The 12,229-nt window shown below is 29.4% G+C and overlaps 4 protein-coding genes across 4 annotated transcripts; 2 read left to right on the top strand and 2 right to left on the bottom strand.

Moving 5' to 3' along the window:
• Window positions 1–47: 47 nt before the first annotated feature.
• Window positions 48–864, bottom strand: LOC119614646. Its single transcript, XM_037970764.1, has 2 exons — window positions 704–864; window positions 48–647 (listed from the first exon to the last, which is right to left on the bottom strand). The coding sequence occupies exons 1-2, from the start codon at window positions 752–754 to the stop codon at window positions 78–80; spliced, it is 621 nt and encodes a 206-aa protein (XP_037826692.1). The 5' UTR covers window positions 755–864; the 3' UTR covers window positions 48–77.
• A 2,479-nt stretch (window positions 865–3,343) lies between these two features.
• Window positions 3,344–4,341, top strand: LOC119614645. The gene is made up of 2 exons (XM_037970763.1): window positions 3,344–3,519; window positions 3,582–4,341. The coding sequence occupies exons 1-2, from the start codon at window positions 3,472–3,474 to the stop codon at window positions 4,287–4,289; spliced, it is 756 nt and encodes a 251-aa protein (XP_037826691.1). The 5' UTR covers window positions 3,344–3,471; the 3' UTR covers window positions 4,290–4,341.
• A 1,305-nt stretch (window positions 4,342–5,646) lies between these two features.
• Window positions 5,647–6,715, top strand: LOC119614644. Its single transcript, XM_037970762.1, has 2 exons — window positions 5,647–5,953; window positions 6,015–6,715. Exons 1-2 carry the CDS (start codon window positions 5,900–5,902, stop codon window positions 6,663–6,665), a joined length of 705 nt encoding a protein of 234 aa, XP_037826690.1. The 5' UTR covers window positions 5,647–5,899; the 3' UTR covers window positions 6,666–6,715.
• A 1,222-nt stretch (window positions 6,716–7,937) lies between these two features.
• Window positions 7,938–9,751, bottom strand: LOC119614647. Its single transcript, XM_037970765.1, has 2 exons — window positions 9,659–9,751; window positions 7,938–9,596 (listed from the first exon to the last, which is right to left on the bottom strand). The coding sequence occupies exons 1-2, from the start codon at window positions 9,695–9,697 to the stop codon at window positions 8,505–8,507; spliced, it is 1,131 nt and encodes a 376-aa protein (XP_037826693.1). The 5' UTR covers window positions 9,698–9,751; the 3' UTR covers window positions 7,938–8,504.
• Between the last annotated feature and the right edge of the window lie 2,478 nt (window positions 9,752–12,229).

The following is a 12,229-nucleotide window of genomic DNA, read 5'->3' as shown; positions in this document are numbered from 1 at the left end:
TTTTTACATGTAATTTTATTAGTTTTACATTAAACAATTTTACACAATTTTTTTGAGCAAATTCTTTATTTGTTATCTTAAGCAAGATCTACAAATTCAATTATTGATTTCATTTTCTCCTGCATATCCGTTAAAGTTATAAATCGATCATACCAATCCAATAACGGTTCACTCATATCATGTTTCCTTTCTCTAAACATTTTCATAAATTCAACAAAAAATATATCTAAATGATCATTAAGTTTCATGGCGACATTTTTACAATCGTATTTATCCAAAAGACTGACAATAATTGAGTATTTCGGTTCATGGTGGCCATAGTAATAATCAACCATATTGACAAAATGATCCATAGTTTTGTAATAAGATTTCATTTTTCTCGCCGAAGGATCATATTCATGTAATACTATATTAAGCTTTTCCTTAAACTCACGCATTTCGGTTTCACTAATGTCCTCAAGAGCTTCATCTTTAAGTAAATATCGGGTAGTGTTGACAGCATTGGCTGCGTATTTTTTGGGTATGGTCATTAAATTGTCGACAACAAATATTAGCAGTTTTTCGGAGGCTGATGGATTTATGTTCACTACATTTTTGGCCCATTCAATTTCGGCTGAACTGTAGTCCCTAGGTTTACAGTATGTGGTCTGAGGGAGAGCGAATTTTAAAAGCTCGTTATTTAAAATTACTTCATTTAGCTTACTTGCACTAGGATTATGGCAAAAAATATTAAGAACACTTTATGCCATTCCATTTTTTATGGTTTTTGATGTTTTTCTGGACTAACAGCAAATTGAATTTTATTTCTATTTAAATACTTTTTCAATTCATCAATTTGTTTTCAGTTTCATAGGTTATCAGAAAGAAAATATTAGACGTACTTATTTTGTTTATGCTTTGAATGTATGATTTTTATTATAAAAAAAATTTGTTATGATTGTGCTTAATATTTCCAGATGACAATGAAATATTTACTATATTGGGATAGTCCATTATTACTTTTTTTTGTTAAAAATAGTTGTTTTTCACTGGAAACTATACCATTTTCTTTTTCAAACCAGTTATAGTCATGAATTTACTAAACTAATCCCATACGGGTTTCTCGATATCATTTCAACTATTCTCAAACTCCATTGAATATCATGAGATTCTAATTCTAAATTTTGTATTTATTATTTTATAAAGGTTCAAGAGGTTATCTATGAATTGTAGTATAAAACAAATACAATAGTATAATGAGAAGTGGTCGACCATATGATAACCTACAACAGTCATGAGTATCATAGTCTGATCATACATAGTCTAGCGATAGGCTGGTGATAGTCCGGTCATACATAGTCTAGCGATAGGCTGGTGATAGTCTAGTGATAGTCTAGTCATAGTCCAGCCATAGTCCAGTCATAGTCTCGTCATAGTCTAGTGATAGTCTTGTAATAGTCTAGTGATAGTCTTGTAATAGTCTAGTGATAGTCTAGTGATAGTCTAGTGATAGTCTAGTCATAGTCTACTCATAGTCCAGCCATAGTCCAGTCATAGTCTCGTCATAGTCTAGTGATAGTCTGGTCATAGTCTAGTGATAATCTAGTGACAGTCTAGTGATAGTCTAGTCATAGTCTGGTCATAGTCTGGTCATAGTCTGGTCATAGTCTAGTCATAGTCTAGTCATAGTCTAGTCATAGTCTAGTCTATCATAGTCTAGTCATAGTCTAGTCATAGTCTAGTCATAGTCTAGTCATAGTCTAGTCATAGTCTAGTCATAGTCTAGTCATAGTCATAGTCTAGTCATAGTCTAGTCATAGTCTAGTCATAGTCTAGTCATAGTCTAGTCATAGTCTAGTCATAGTCTAGTCATAGTCTAGTCATAGTCTAGTCATAGTCTAGTCATAGTCTAGTCATAGTCTAGTCATAGTCTAGTCATAGTCTAGTCATAGTCTAGTCATAGTCTAGTCATAGTCTAGTCATAGCTAGTCATAGCCTAGTCATAGTCTAGTCATAGTCTAGTCATAGTCTAGTCATAGTCTAGTCATAGTCTAGTCATAGTCTAGTCATAGTCTAGTCATAGTCTAGTCATAGTCTAGTCATAGTCTAGTCATAGTCTAGTCATAGTCTAGTCATAGTCTAGTCATAGTCTAGTCATAGTCTAGTCATAGTCTAGTCATAGTCTAGTCATAGTCTAGTCATAGTCTAGTCATAGTCTAGTCATAGTCTAGTCATAGTCTAGTCATAGTCCTAGTCATAGTCCGAGTCATAGTCGAGTCATAGTCTAGTCCATAGTCTAGTCAATAGTCCTAGTCATAGTCCGAGTCATAGTCTAGTCATAGTCTAGTCATAGTCTAGGCCATAGTCTAGTCATAGTCTAGTCATAGGCTAGTCATAGTCTAGTCATAGTCTAGGCATAGTCTAGTTCATAGTCTAGTCATAGTCTATTCATAGTCTAGTCATAGTCTAGTCATAGTCCTAGTCATAGTCTAGTCATAGTCTAGTCATAGTCTAGTCATAGTCCTAGTCATAGTCTAGTCATAGTCTAGTACATACGTCTAGTCATAGTCTAGTCATAGTCTAGGTCATAGTCTAGTCAGAAGTCTAGTCATAGTCTAGTCATAAGTCTTAGTCATAGTCTAGTCATAGTCTAGGTCATAGTCTAGTCATAGGCTAGTCATAGTCCTAGTCATAGTCTAGTCATAGTCTAGTCATAGTCTAGTCATAGTCTAGTCATAGTCTAGTCATAGTCTAGTAGTCTAGTCATAGTCTAGTCATAGTCTAGTCATAGTCTAGTCATAGTCTAGTCATAGTCTTAGTCATAGTCTAGTCATAGTCTAGTCATAGTCTAGTCATAATCTAGTCATAGTCTAGTCATAATCTTGTCATAGTCTAGTGATAGTTTAGTGATAGTTTAGTGATAGTCTAGTGATAGTCTAGTGATAGTCTAGTCATAGTCTAGTGATAGTCTAGTCATACTCTAGTCATAGTCTAGTCTAGTCATAGTCTAGTCATAGTCTAGTCATAGTCTAGTCATAGTCTAGTCATAGTCTAGTCATAGTCTAGTCATAGTCTAGTCATAGTCTAGTCATAGTCTAGTCATAGTCTAGTCATAGTCTAGTCATAGTCTAGTCATAGTCTAGTCATAGTCTAGTCATAGTCTAGTCATAGTCTAGTCATAGTCTAGTCATATTCTAGTCATAATCTAGTCATAGTCTAGTCATAATCTAGTCATAGTCTAGTCATAGTCATAGTCTAGTCATAGTCTAGTCATAGTCTACTGTTAGTTTGGCCATTATGTTAAGCTATAAAAATTACAATACTGTTCCATATTTGTACTTAACTTATACTGGACTGTAGCACACTGATAATACTGTATTGATCTTTGAAAATGACTGTTTAAATCACATAACTTTAGCCGTGAATATTCACCGTTTATCAGTCATTAGTATTTCAAATTGCAAACTGATAATCGCGCCAACAAATTTAGCAATGAAAAAAATATTGTGTATTTTATTAATCTCTTGGAATTTAATGCAAGTAAGGATACACAGTTCTATTTAATTGTTAAAGAATCTGTTAAAATGATACTTCTTTATTAGTGTTATTCAGCTAAACCCACATCCTTTGAATCCAATAAGGACTATTTAAAGAGTCATGATTTATGCCATCAACGACAAAACTATACTGTCATGGCTCCTGCGGTAAATGATAGCAAAATGGCTCCCTCCGTACAATTGCTGAAAATGACTTTATTTTACCTTGAGGATTCAGCTATAACTTATAACCGAAAAGCCAAAAGCGTTAGTGAACATTTGATTAAGGAGCCAGCTATAAATGAAAATCACTCAGAGGAGGTGCACAATTTCAAGGAAAGAATAGAAAATTTTCTTGAAATTTATGCAGACTGCAATGGAATGGAAGAATTATTTGATTTAATGGATTTATATGCATCAATCACCTTAGAATATTATAAATTGGAGAAGGAGAAGAACCTTACTGTAGATGGCAAAATCATTTTAGATGTTCTCAAGAAATATGACTGTGAAACTCTGAACGAGGAATATATAAGCAACATCTATGTCTTCACTACCCATTTTGCTAAGAAATTCGATGACATTGAAGAGGACTTGAAGAATGAAGAGGGTGAACTTCCCGGTAAAATTATACAATGGTGGAATACGGCCAAGAATGTTAAGGTTTATCAGGATAAATTTCTAGAGTTGATTAAATTTTTGAAATTATATAAAGAAAACAAGTTCGAGTGTCAAAATCAGCTGTGCGAAATCTTTAGTAGCGTTAAGGTTTAACCTAATGTTCAAACAGTTTTCAATAAAATATTTTAAAGTGTGTAAAAATACATCCGTCAAGTGTGCTCTTTTAAATTATAGTCTAGTTATAAATTAGTCATAGTCTAGACTATGACTAGACTATGACTAGACTATAGACTAGACTATAGACTAGACTATAGACTAGACTATAGACTAGACTATAGACTAGACTATAGACTAGACTATAGACTAGACTATAGACTAGACTATAGACTAGACTATAGACTAGACTATAGACTAGACTATAGACTAGACTATAGACTAGACTATAGACTAGACTATAGACTAGACTATAGACTAGACTATAGACTAGACTATAGACTAGACTATAGACTAGACTATAGACTAGACTATAGACTAGACTATAGACTAGACTATAGACTAGACTATAGACTAGACTATAGACTAGACTATAGACTAGACTACAGTCTACACTATAGACTAGACTATAGACTAGACTATAGACTAGACTATAGACTAGACTAGACTAGACTAGACTATAGACTAGTCTAGACTATAGACCAGACTATAGACCAGACTATAGACTAGACTATAGACTAGACTATAGACTAGACTATAGACTAGACGATAGACTAGACTATGACTAGACTATAGACTAGACTATAGACTAGACTATAGACTAGACTAGATACTAGACTATAGACTAGACTATAGACTAGACTATAGACTAGACTATAGACTAGACTATAGACTAGACTATAGACTAGACTATAGACTAGACTATAGACTAGACTATAGACTAGACTATAGACTAGACTATAGACTAGACTATAGACTAGACTATAGACTAGACTATAGACTAGACTATAGACTAGACTATAGACTAGACTAATGACTAGACTATAGACTAGACTATGACTAGACTATGACTAGACTATAGACTAGACTATGACTAGACTATGACTAGACTATGACTAGACTATAGACTAGACTATGACTAGACTATATACTAGACTAGACTAGACTATGACTAGACTATGACTAGACTATGACTAGACTATGACTAGACTATGACTAGACTATGACTAGACTATGACTAGACTATGACTAGACTATGACTAGACTATGACTAGACTATGACTAGACTATGACTAGACTATGACTAGACTATGACTAGACTAGACTATGACTAGACTATGACTAGACTATGACTAGACTATGACTAGACTATGACTAGACTATGACTAGACTATGACTAGACTATGACTAGACTATGACTAGACTATGACTAGACTATGACTAGACTATGACTAGACTATGACTAGACTATGACTAGACTATGACTATAGCTAATTCGGCTATTTTAAATACACCCCTAATATTAATATACATATATTTATGTATATCTGTTTATTCAGTTAAGTCAAAGTGTTTGTTTAAATACTTTGTTATAAACAAAAGATTTAATTTAATTAGGTACTAAAACATTTCGCTTTGATAACCCCTAAGTGATCTTATTTGAAATTAGAATAAAATCTAAATTAATAAAGGTCTAAACAAACTTACTTTGCAAAAATGATAATAGCTCATTTGTTCTTTAAGCAGCTGTTGAACAAGACGTAAAAATAATGACAACGAAAATTATATTGTGTACTTTATTAATAACCTGGTGTTTAGTGCAAGTAAGTAATTTAAATATGATTAATTTGGGTATAATGCTGTCTAAATATTCCTTTCTTAAAGTGGTCCCTAGCAAGACCCACTTCTAGCAATGAGGATTATTTGAAAAATCATGATTTATGCCATCAAAGAAACCAATATGCCGCCATGGCTCCAGCTGAAAAGGACAGCAAATTACCTGCCTCCGTACAATTGCTGAAAATGACTTTATATACCCTGCAGGATATAACCCTGACCTATGCCACTAAAGCCAAAACTATAAGTGAGCTCATGCTTAAAGATCCTGCACTCAAAGAAAACCATTCGAACGAGGTAGAGGAATTCCAAAAGAAAATTGAACAGTTCCTTGAGAAATATTCCGCTTGCAGTGATATGCAAGAATTATTCAAATTAGTGGAGTATTATTCTACTTTCTCTTCGCATTACTATGAAATGGAGGAGAAAAAGAACTTAAGTGCTAATGCTAAAGTTATATTAGATGTTCTCAAGAAATATGGTTCCCAAGAAATGGACGATGAATTTGCAAAGAGTTTCAATGAGTTTGTTTCTAATTTCTCTAAGAAATTCGATGAGTTGGAAGAGGATTTGAAGGGCGAAAAGGGAACTGTAGGAGATAAGATTGTACAGTGGTGGAATAGGGTAAAGAATTTAAAGACCTACGATGAGAAAATGGAAGCATTTGCCGAATATGTAAAATTATATGAAGAAAATTAAGGTTTAAGAAGAAGGAATGTTAAAGAAAAGAATAAAAATTATTTAAAAAATTATATTTCAATGTTTATTTAAAAATTTTTAGTTAAAACATTATTCTAATTTTGTCAATTTAGTAAATTAATATTAAAGTGAATTTTATATGAAATTTAAATAATTAATAATACATTATAATATCACTATAGTGTGTTATAATTCAATATAATGATATTGTATAGTATTATAATCCCATTTTAATGCATTACAATTTATTATAATGTATTATAATGCTTGTTTATCCCTTATAATTGCTTTCTTATCTATTATTATATATTATAACATATTATAATATCATTATAATTTATTATAATTGTATTACGATCCATTATAATTATATAATAAGGTTTTGAAATATATTATTATTAATTATAATTAATTATAACTTATTATAATATATTATAATGGTAAAGTATGCTTTATAATCCCATTTAAAGGTATTATAATATATTATAACATATTATAATTCATTATAATTATATTATAATACCACTGAAATCCATTATAATGCATCATAATTAATTATAAAGTATTATAATACTTTAGTTAGCATTATAACCCCATTATAATAAATTATAGTGTGTTATAATCCATTATAATGATATTGTTATCCCATTTTAATATATTATAATTTATTATAATGCTTTTCTGTCCTTTATAATTGCCATATAATCTATTATTATATATTATGACATATTATAATATCATTATAATGTATTATAATTCCACTATAATCCATTATAATAACATAAAAAGGTTTTGAAATATATTATTATTATTAATTATAATGAATTATAACTTATTATAATACATTATAATGGTAAAGTATGCTTTATTATTCCATTTAAAGGTATTATAATAAATTACAACGTATTACAATTCATTATAATTATATTATAATACCACTGTAATCCATTATAATGCATTATAACTTATTACAAAGTATTATAATACATTATAATAGTATAGTTAGCATTATAAACCCATTATAATAAATTATAGTGTGTTATAATCCATTATAATGATATTGTAATCCCATTTTAATGTATTATAATATATTATAATGCTTTTTTGTTCCTTATAATTGCCTTATAATCTATTATTATATATTATGAAATATTATAATATCATTATAATATATTATAATTGCATTATAATAACATAATAAGGTTTTGAAATATGTTATTATTAATTATAATGAATTATAACTTATTATAATACATTATAATGGTAAAGTATGCTTTATAATCTCATTTAGAGGTATTATAATATATTATAACGTATTATAATTCATTATAATTATATTATAATACCACTGTAATCCATTATAATGCATTATAACTTATTGTAAAGTATTAAAATACTTTAGTTAGCATTATAACCCCATTATAATAAATTACAACATGTTATAATCCCAATATAATATTTATAACAGTGCTATAATCGGTTATAATTGCATTATAATATGTTTTAATGACAGAATAGGCATTCTAATACAATTATAACGTGTTATAATTCATTATAATTGTGTTATTGTCTATTATAATGGTATTATAATCATTATAATGGCATTATAATTGCACTATAATTAATTATTATGTATCAAAATAATTTATTTTACCGTTATAATGTATTATAATGCTTTATGATCTATCACAATTGTATTAAAATGTATTATTATTTCATTATAATCAACTATAATACGTTATAAATGTATTTAAATTAATTATAATTTATTATAATTTTATAATTTGTTTTTGAATCGAAATTAAAATTTTTCTGTTATACGATTAATTTTTTTCATAATTAAACCCAAAGATACACCATTTCCAGCTGTTCAACTTTTTGCGTCTGATTTGTCATATTTATCAAATTCTCAAACCTCTCGATTAAGGGTTTTCGTTGTCTAAACTCTTCTTCATCCAAAGACGACTTCAATTGTTGATATTTTTCAAGCAGATCCGTATCCACGAAAACAATAAATTTCAATTCATAATCAGATAGAAATTCACGCAATCCATGATTATTAAATAGGCTTCTAAACACTACTTGATACGTTATTTTAATATCCTTGTTATAGTAATATTTTTCCAATATATTAACGCGAAATAACTTCAGTAAATTATACAATTCGCGAATATCATGATTATTTTCACATTTACTTAGAAACTCATTTATATCGTAAACAAATTGTTCACGAAAAGCCGGGCTAAGTTGTGACAACGCGGGATCTTTAATAACAGCTTTGCCAATAATGTAAGCGTGATTGGAGTAAAAGATAAAAAAGTTTTCTAGCTTATTGCGTATATAAGCTAAAAAGCGATTTGCTGGTGATATGATTACACTGGTGAATTGTTGAAACGAATTATAGTGACACTTATAATCCTGGCACTCTCTCAAATCGTTGTACCACTTCAATAATGCCTGACTTTGCTTAGAGTAATCGGGCAAAAGTTCATTCTTTAGCTCTTCAAATTTGGGTAGAAAATATTCTTTAATAAATTTTTGAAATTTAACTTCATATTCATCACGCAACTCATCATAATGTAATTTTCTCAATAGTTTTACTATATATTGAAAATCCTTATTGGTGGTGGGTTCCTGCTGATAGTATTGTATGGTAGTTGTTATAAATTGTGTTAGCAATTCATTGTTTAGATCAAAATGTTTGTACAAATCGTAGTTATTTAAATATTCGGTAATATTAGTTTTAAATTCTCTCATTAGGGGTGTTTTAGCCAGTTGTATGTTTGAATCTTGTAGAATTTTTTCACTTATACCTTTAGCTTTATCACTAAACTCTTTGGCAAACAATTCTAAGTTATTTTCGTAGTATAGAAAAAGTTTATCCCTGGCTGGGATGATCTCGGTTGAAGCTGAAGCTGTGCTCGCCAACACCTATTATTAAAGTTACGAAAATTAGGGTGTTTCGTTTCAAAATAAATGTTTTCAAAACTTACTTGTATCAGACCCCAGATTATGGCCGTGTATAGCTTCATTTCTCTACTTTTTAGTTTAATCTTAATGGCTCAACTATTAATCGAATAATGTGGTTATTTTGTTTAATCATCGATTTTTATACAGTTTGTTTTTGTAAAAAGATTATTTAAAGAATATTGTTTAGTCAACATGCGGTTGATTACAAAATATAGTACACAACTATTGTGTGGTTTATACTTAGTACATGTGGATCAGACAGAACATTCTTGAAGAGCCGAAAGTAAGAATACCTTAATACAGGGTCACAAACCTTTAAGTAAAATTTTGGAACTAACTAAACTAACAAACTGAACAAACCCCAGAAACAAACAAAAAACAAACAAACAACAAACAAACAAACAAACTAACTAACTAACTAAATAACGAACGAACTACTAATAACTAACTACTAACTAACTAACTAACTAACACTAACTAACTAAACTAACTAACTAACTAACTAACTAACTACTAACTACTAACTAACTAACTAACTAACCTAACTACTACCTAACTAACTAACTAACTAACTAACTAACTAACTACTAACTAACTAACCTAACACTAACTAACTAACTACTAACGAACTACTAACTACTAACTAACTACTAACCTCCTAACTAACTAACTAACTAACTAACTAACTAACTAACTAACTAACTAACTACCTAACTAACTAACTACTAACTAACTAACTAACTAACTACTAACTAACTAACTAACTAACTACTAACTAACTAACTAACTAACTAACTAACTAACTAACTAACTACTAACTAACTAACTAACTAACTAACTAACTAACTACTAACTAACTAACTAACTAACTAACTAACTAACTAACTAACTAACTAACTAACTAACTAACTAACTAACTAACTAACTAACTAACTAACTAACTAACTAACTAACTAACTAACTAACTAACTAACTAACTAACTAACTAACTAACTAACTAACGAACTAACTAACTAACTAACTAACTAACTAACTAACTAACTAACTAACTAACTAACTACTACTAACTAACTAACTACTAACTAACTAACTAACTAACTAACTAACTAACTAACTACTAACTAACTAACTAACTAACTAACTAACTAACTAACTAACTAACTAACTAACTAACTACCTAACTAACTAACTAACTAACTAACTAACTAACTACTAACTAACTAACTAACTAACTAACTAACTACACTAACTACTACTAACTAACTAACTAACTAACTACTAACTAACTAACTAACTAACTAACTAACTAACTAACTAACTAACTAACTAACTACTACTACTAACTAACTAACTAACTAACTAACTAACTAACTAACTAACTAACTAACTACTAACTAACTAACTAACTCACTAACTAACTAACTACTACTAACTAACTAACTAACTAACTAACTAACTAACTAACTAACTAACTAACTAACTAACTAACTAACTAACGAACTAACTAACTAACTACTAACTAACTAACTAACTAACTAACTAACTAACTAACTAACTAACTAACTAACTAACTAAACTAACTACTAACTAACTAACTAACTAACAACTAACTAACTAACTAAACTAACTCAACTAACTAACTAACTAACTAACTAACTAACTACTAACTAACTACTACTAACTAACTACTACTAACTAACTAACTAACTAACTAACTACTACTAACTACTAACTAACTAACTACTAACTAACTACTAACTAACTAACTAACTAACTACTAACTAACTAACTAACTACTAACTAACTAACTAACTACTAACTAACTAACTAACTAACTACTACTAACTAACTAACTAACTACTAACTAACTAACTAACTAACTAACTAACTAACTAACTACTACCTAACTAACACTAACTAACTAACTACTAACTAACTACTACTAACTACTAACTAACTACTAACTAACTACTAACTAACTAACTAACTAACTAACTAACTAACTAACTAACTAACTAACTAACTAACTAACTAACTAACTAACTAACTAACTAACTAACTAACTAACTAACTACTACTCACTCACTAACTAACTAACTACTAACTAACTAACTAACTAACTAACTAACTAACTAACTAACTCACTCACTAAGTATAAAAGGGGACTTTTTGGTACTTTTGGTAGGAAACCCAAAATACTTCTTGGGTTTTCTATAATATTGTAGAGACCGCAGTAAATGCGAGTAAAATGGGGAACTTTTTTTGTACTTTTTCGTTCTTCAAAAGGTACTTTTGGAATTTTCTATAATATTGAAAATTAAGCATATAGAGCCAGGAGTAAATGAGAATTTATAAATTTATAAAAGGATTTTTTGGTAATTTTTCGTTCTTCAAAAGGTACTTCTCGAATTTTCTATAAGGGGGGACTTACCTAAACTGACAGTACCTGAACTGTTTCGTTTCCTAACTGGTATTTTTTATTTTTAAAATACGCACTATGGTGAAGGGTATATTAGATTTGGCATTATATTAATATTGTAATGTATTTCTATCCATTATAATTAAAAGTATGCTTTTTTTTTGCTCCAGAGGGG

Source organism: Lucilia sericata, unplaced genomic scaffold, assembly GCF_015586225.1.
Source record: "Lucilia sericata isolate MDLA Ls3-8-SP2 unplaced genomic scaffold, ASM1558622v1 Contig003198F_arrow, whole genome shotgun sequence".
NCBI lineage: Eukaryota > Metazoa > Arthropoda > Insecta > Diptera > Calliphoridae > Lucilia > Lucilia sericata.
This window is presented reverse-complemented; position numbering and strand designations above follow the sequence as displayed.

Excerpts from the sequence above, each read along its gene's own strand:
- LOC119614646 (XM_037970764.1), bottom strand. The coding sequence starts at position 754 with ATGGAATGGCATAAAGTGTTCTTAATATTTTTTGCCATAATCCTAGTG. Across the intron at positions 648-703 it reads TTGCCATAATCCTAGTGCAA|ACCACATACTGTAAACCTAG; the intron begins GTAAGCTAAATG and ends GCTCTCCCTCAG.
- LOC119614645 (XM_037970763.1), top strand. The coding sequence starts at position 3,472 with ATGAAAAAAATATTGTGTATTTTATTAATCTCTTGGAATTTAATGCAA. Across the intron at positions 3,520-3,581 it reads TCTCTTGGAATTTAATGCAA|TGTTATTCAGCTAAACCCAC; the intron begins GTAAGGATACAC and ends CTTCTTTATTAG.
- LOC119614644 (XM_037970762.1), top strand. The coding sequence starts at position 5,900 with ATGACAACGAAAATTATATTGTGTACTTTATTAATAACCTGGTGTTTA. Across the intron at positions 5,954-6,014 it reads TAACCTGGTGTTTAGTGCAA|TGGTCCCTAGCAAGACCCAC; the intron begins GTAAGTAATTTA and ends CCTTTCTTAAAG.
- LOC119614647 (XM_037970765.1), bottom strand. The coding sequence starts at position 9,697 with ATGAAGCTATACACGGCCATAATCTGGGGTCTGATACAA. Across the intron at positions 9,597-9,658 it reads TAATCTGGGGTCTGATACAA|GTGTTGGCGAGCACAGCTTC; the intron begins GTAAGTTTTGAA and ends CTTTAATAATAG.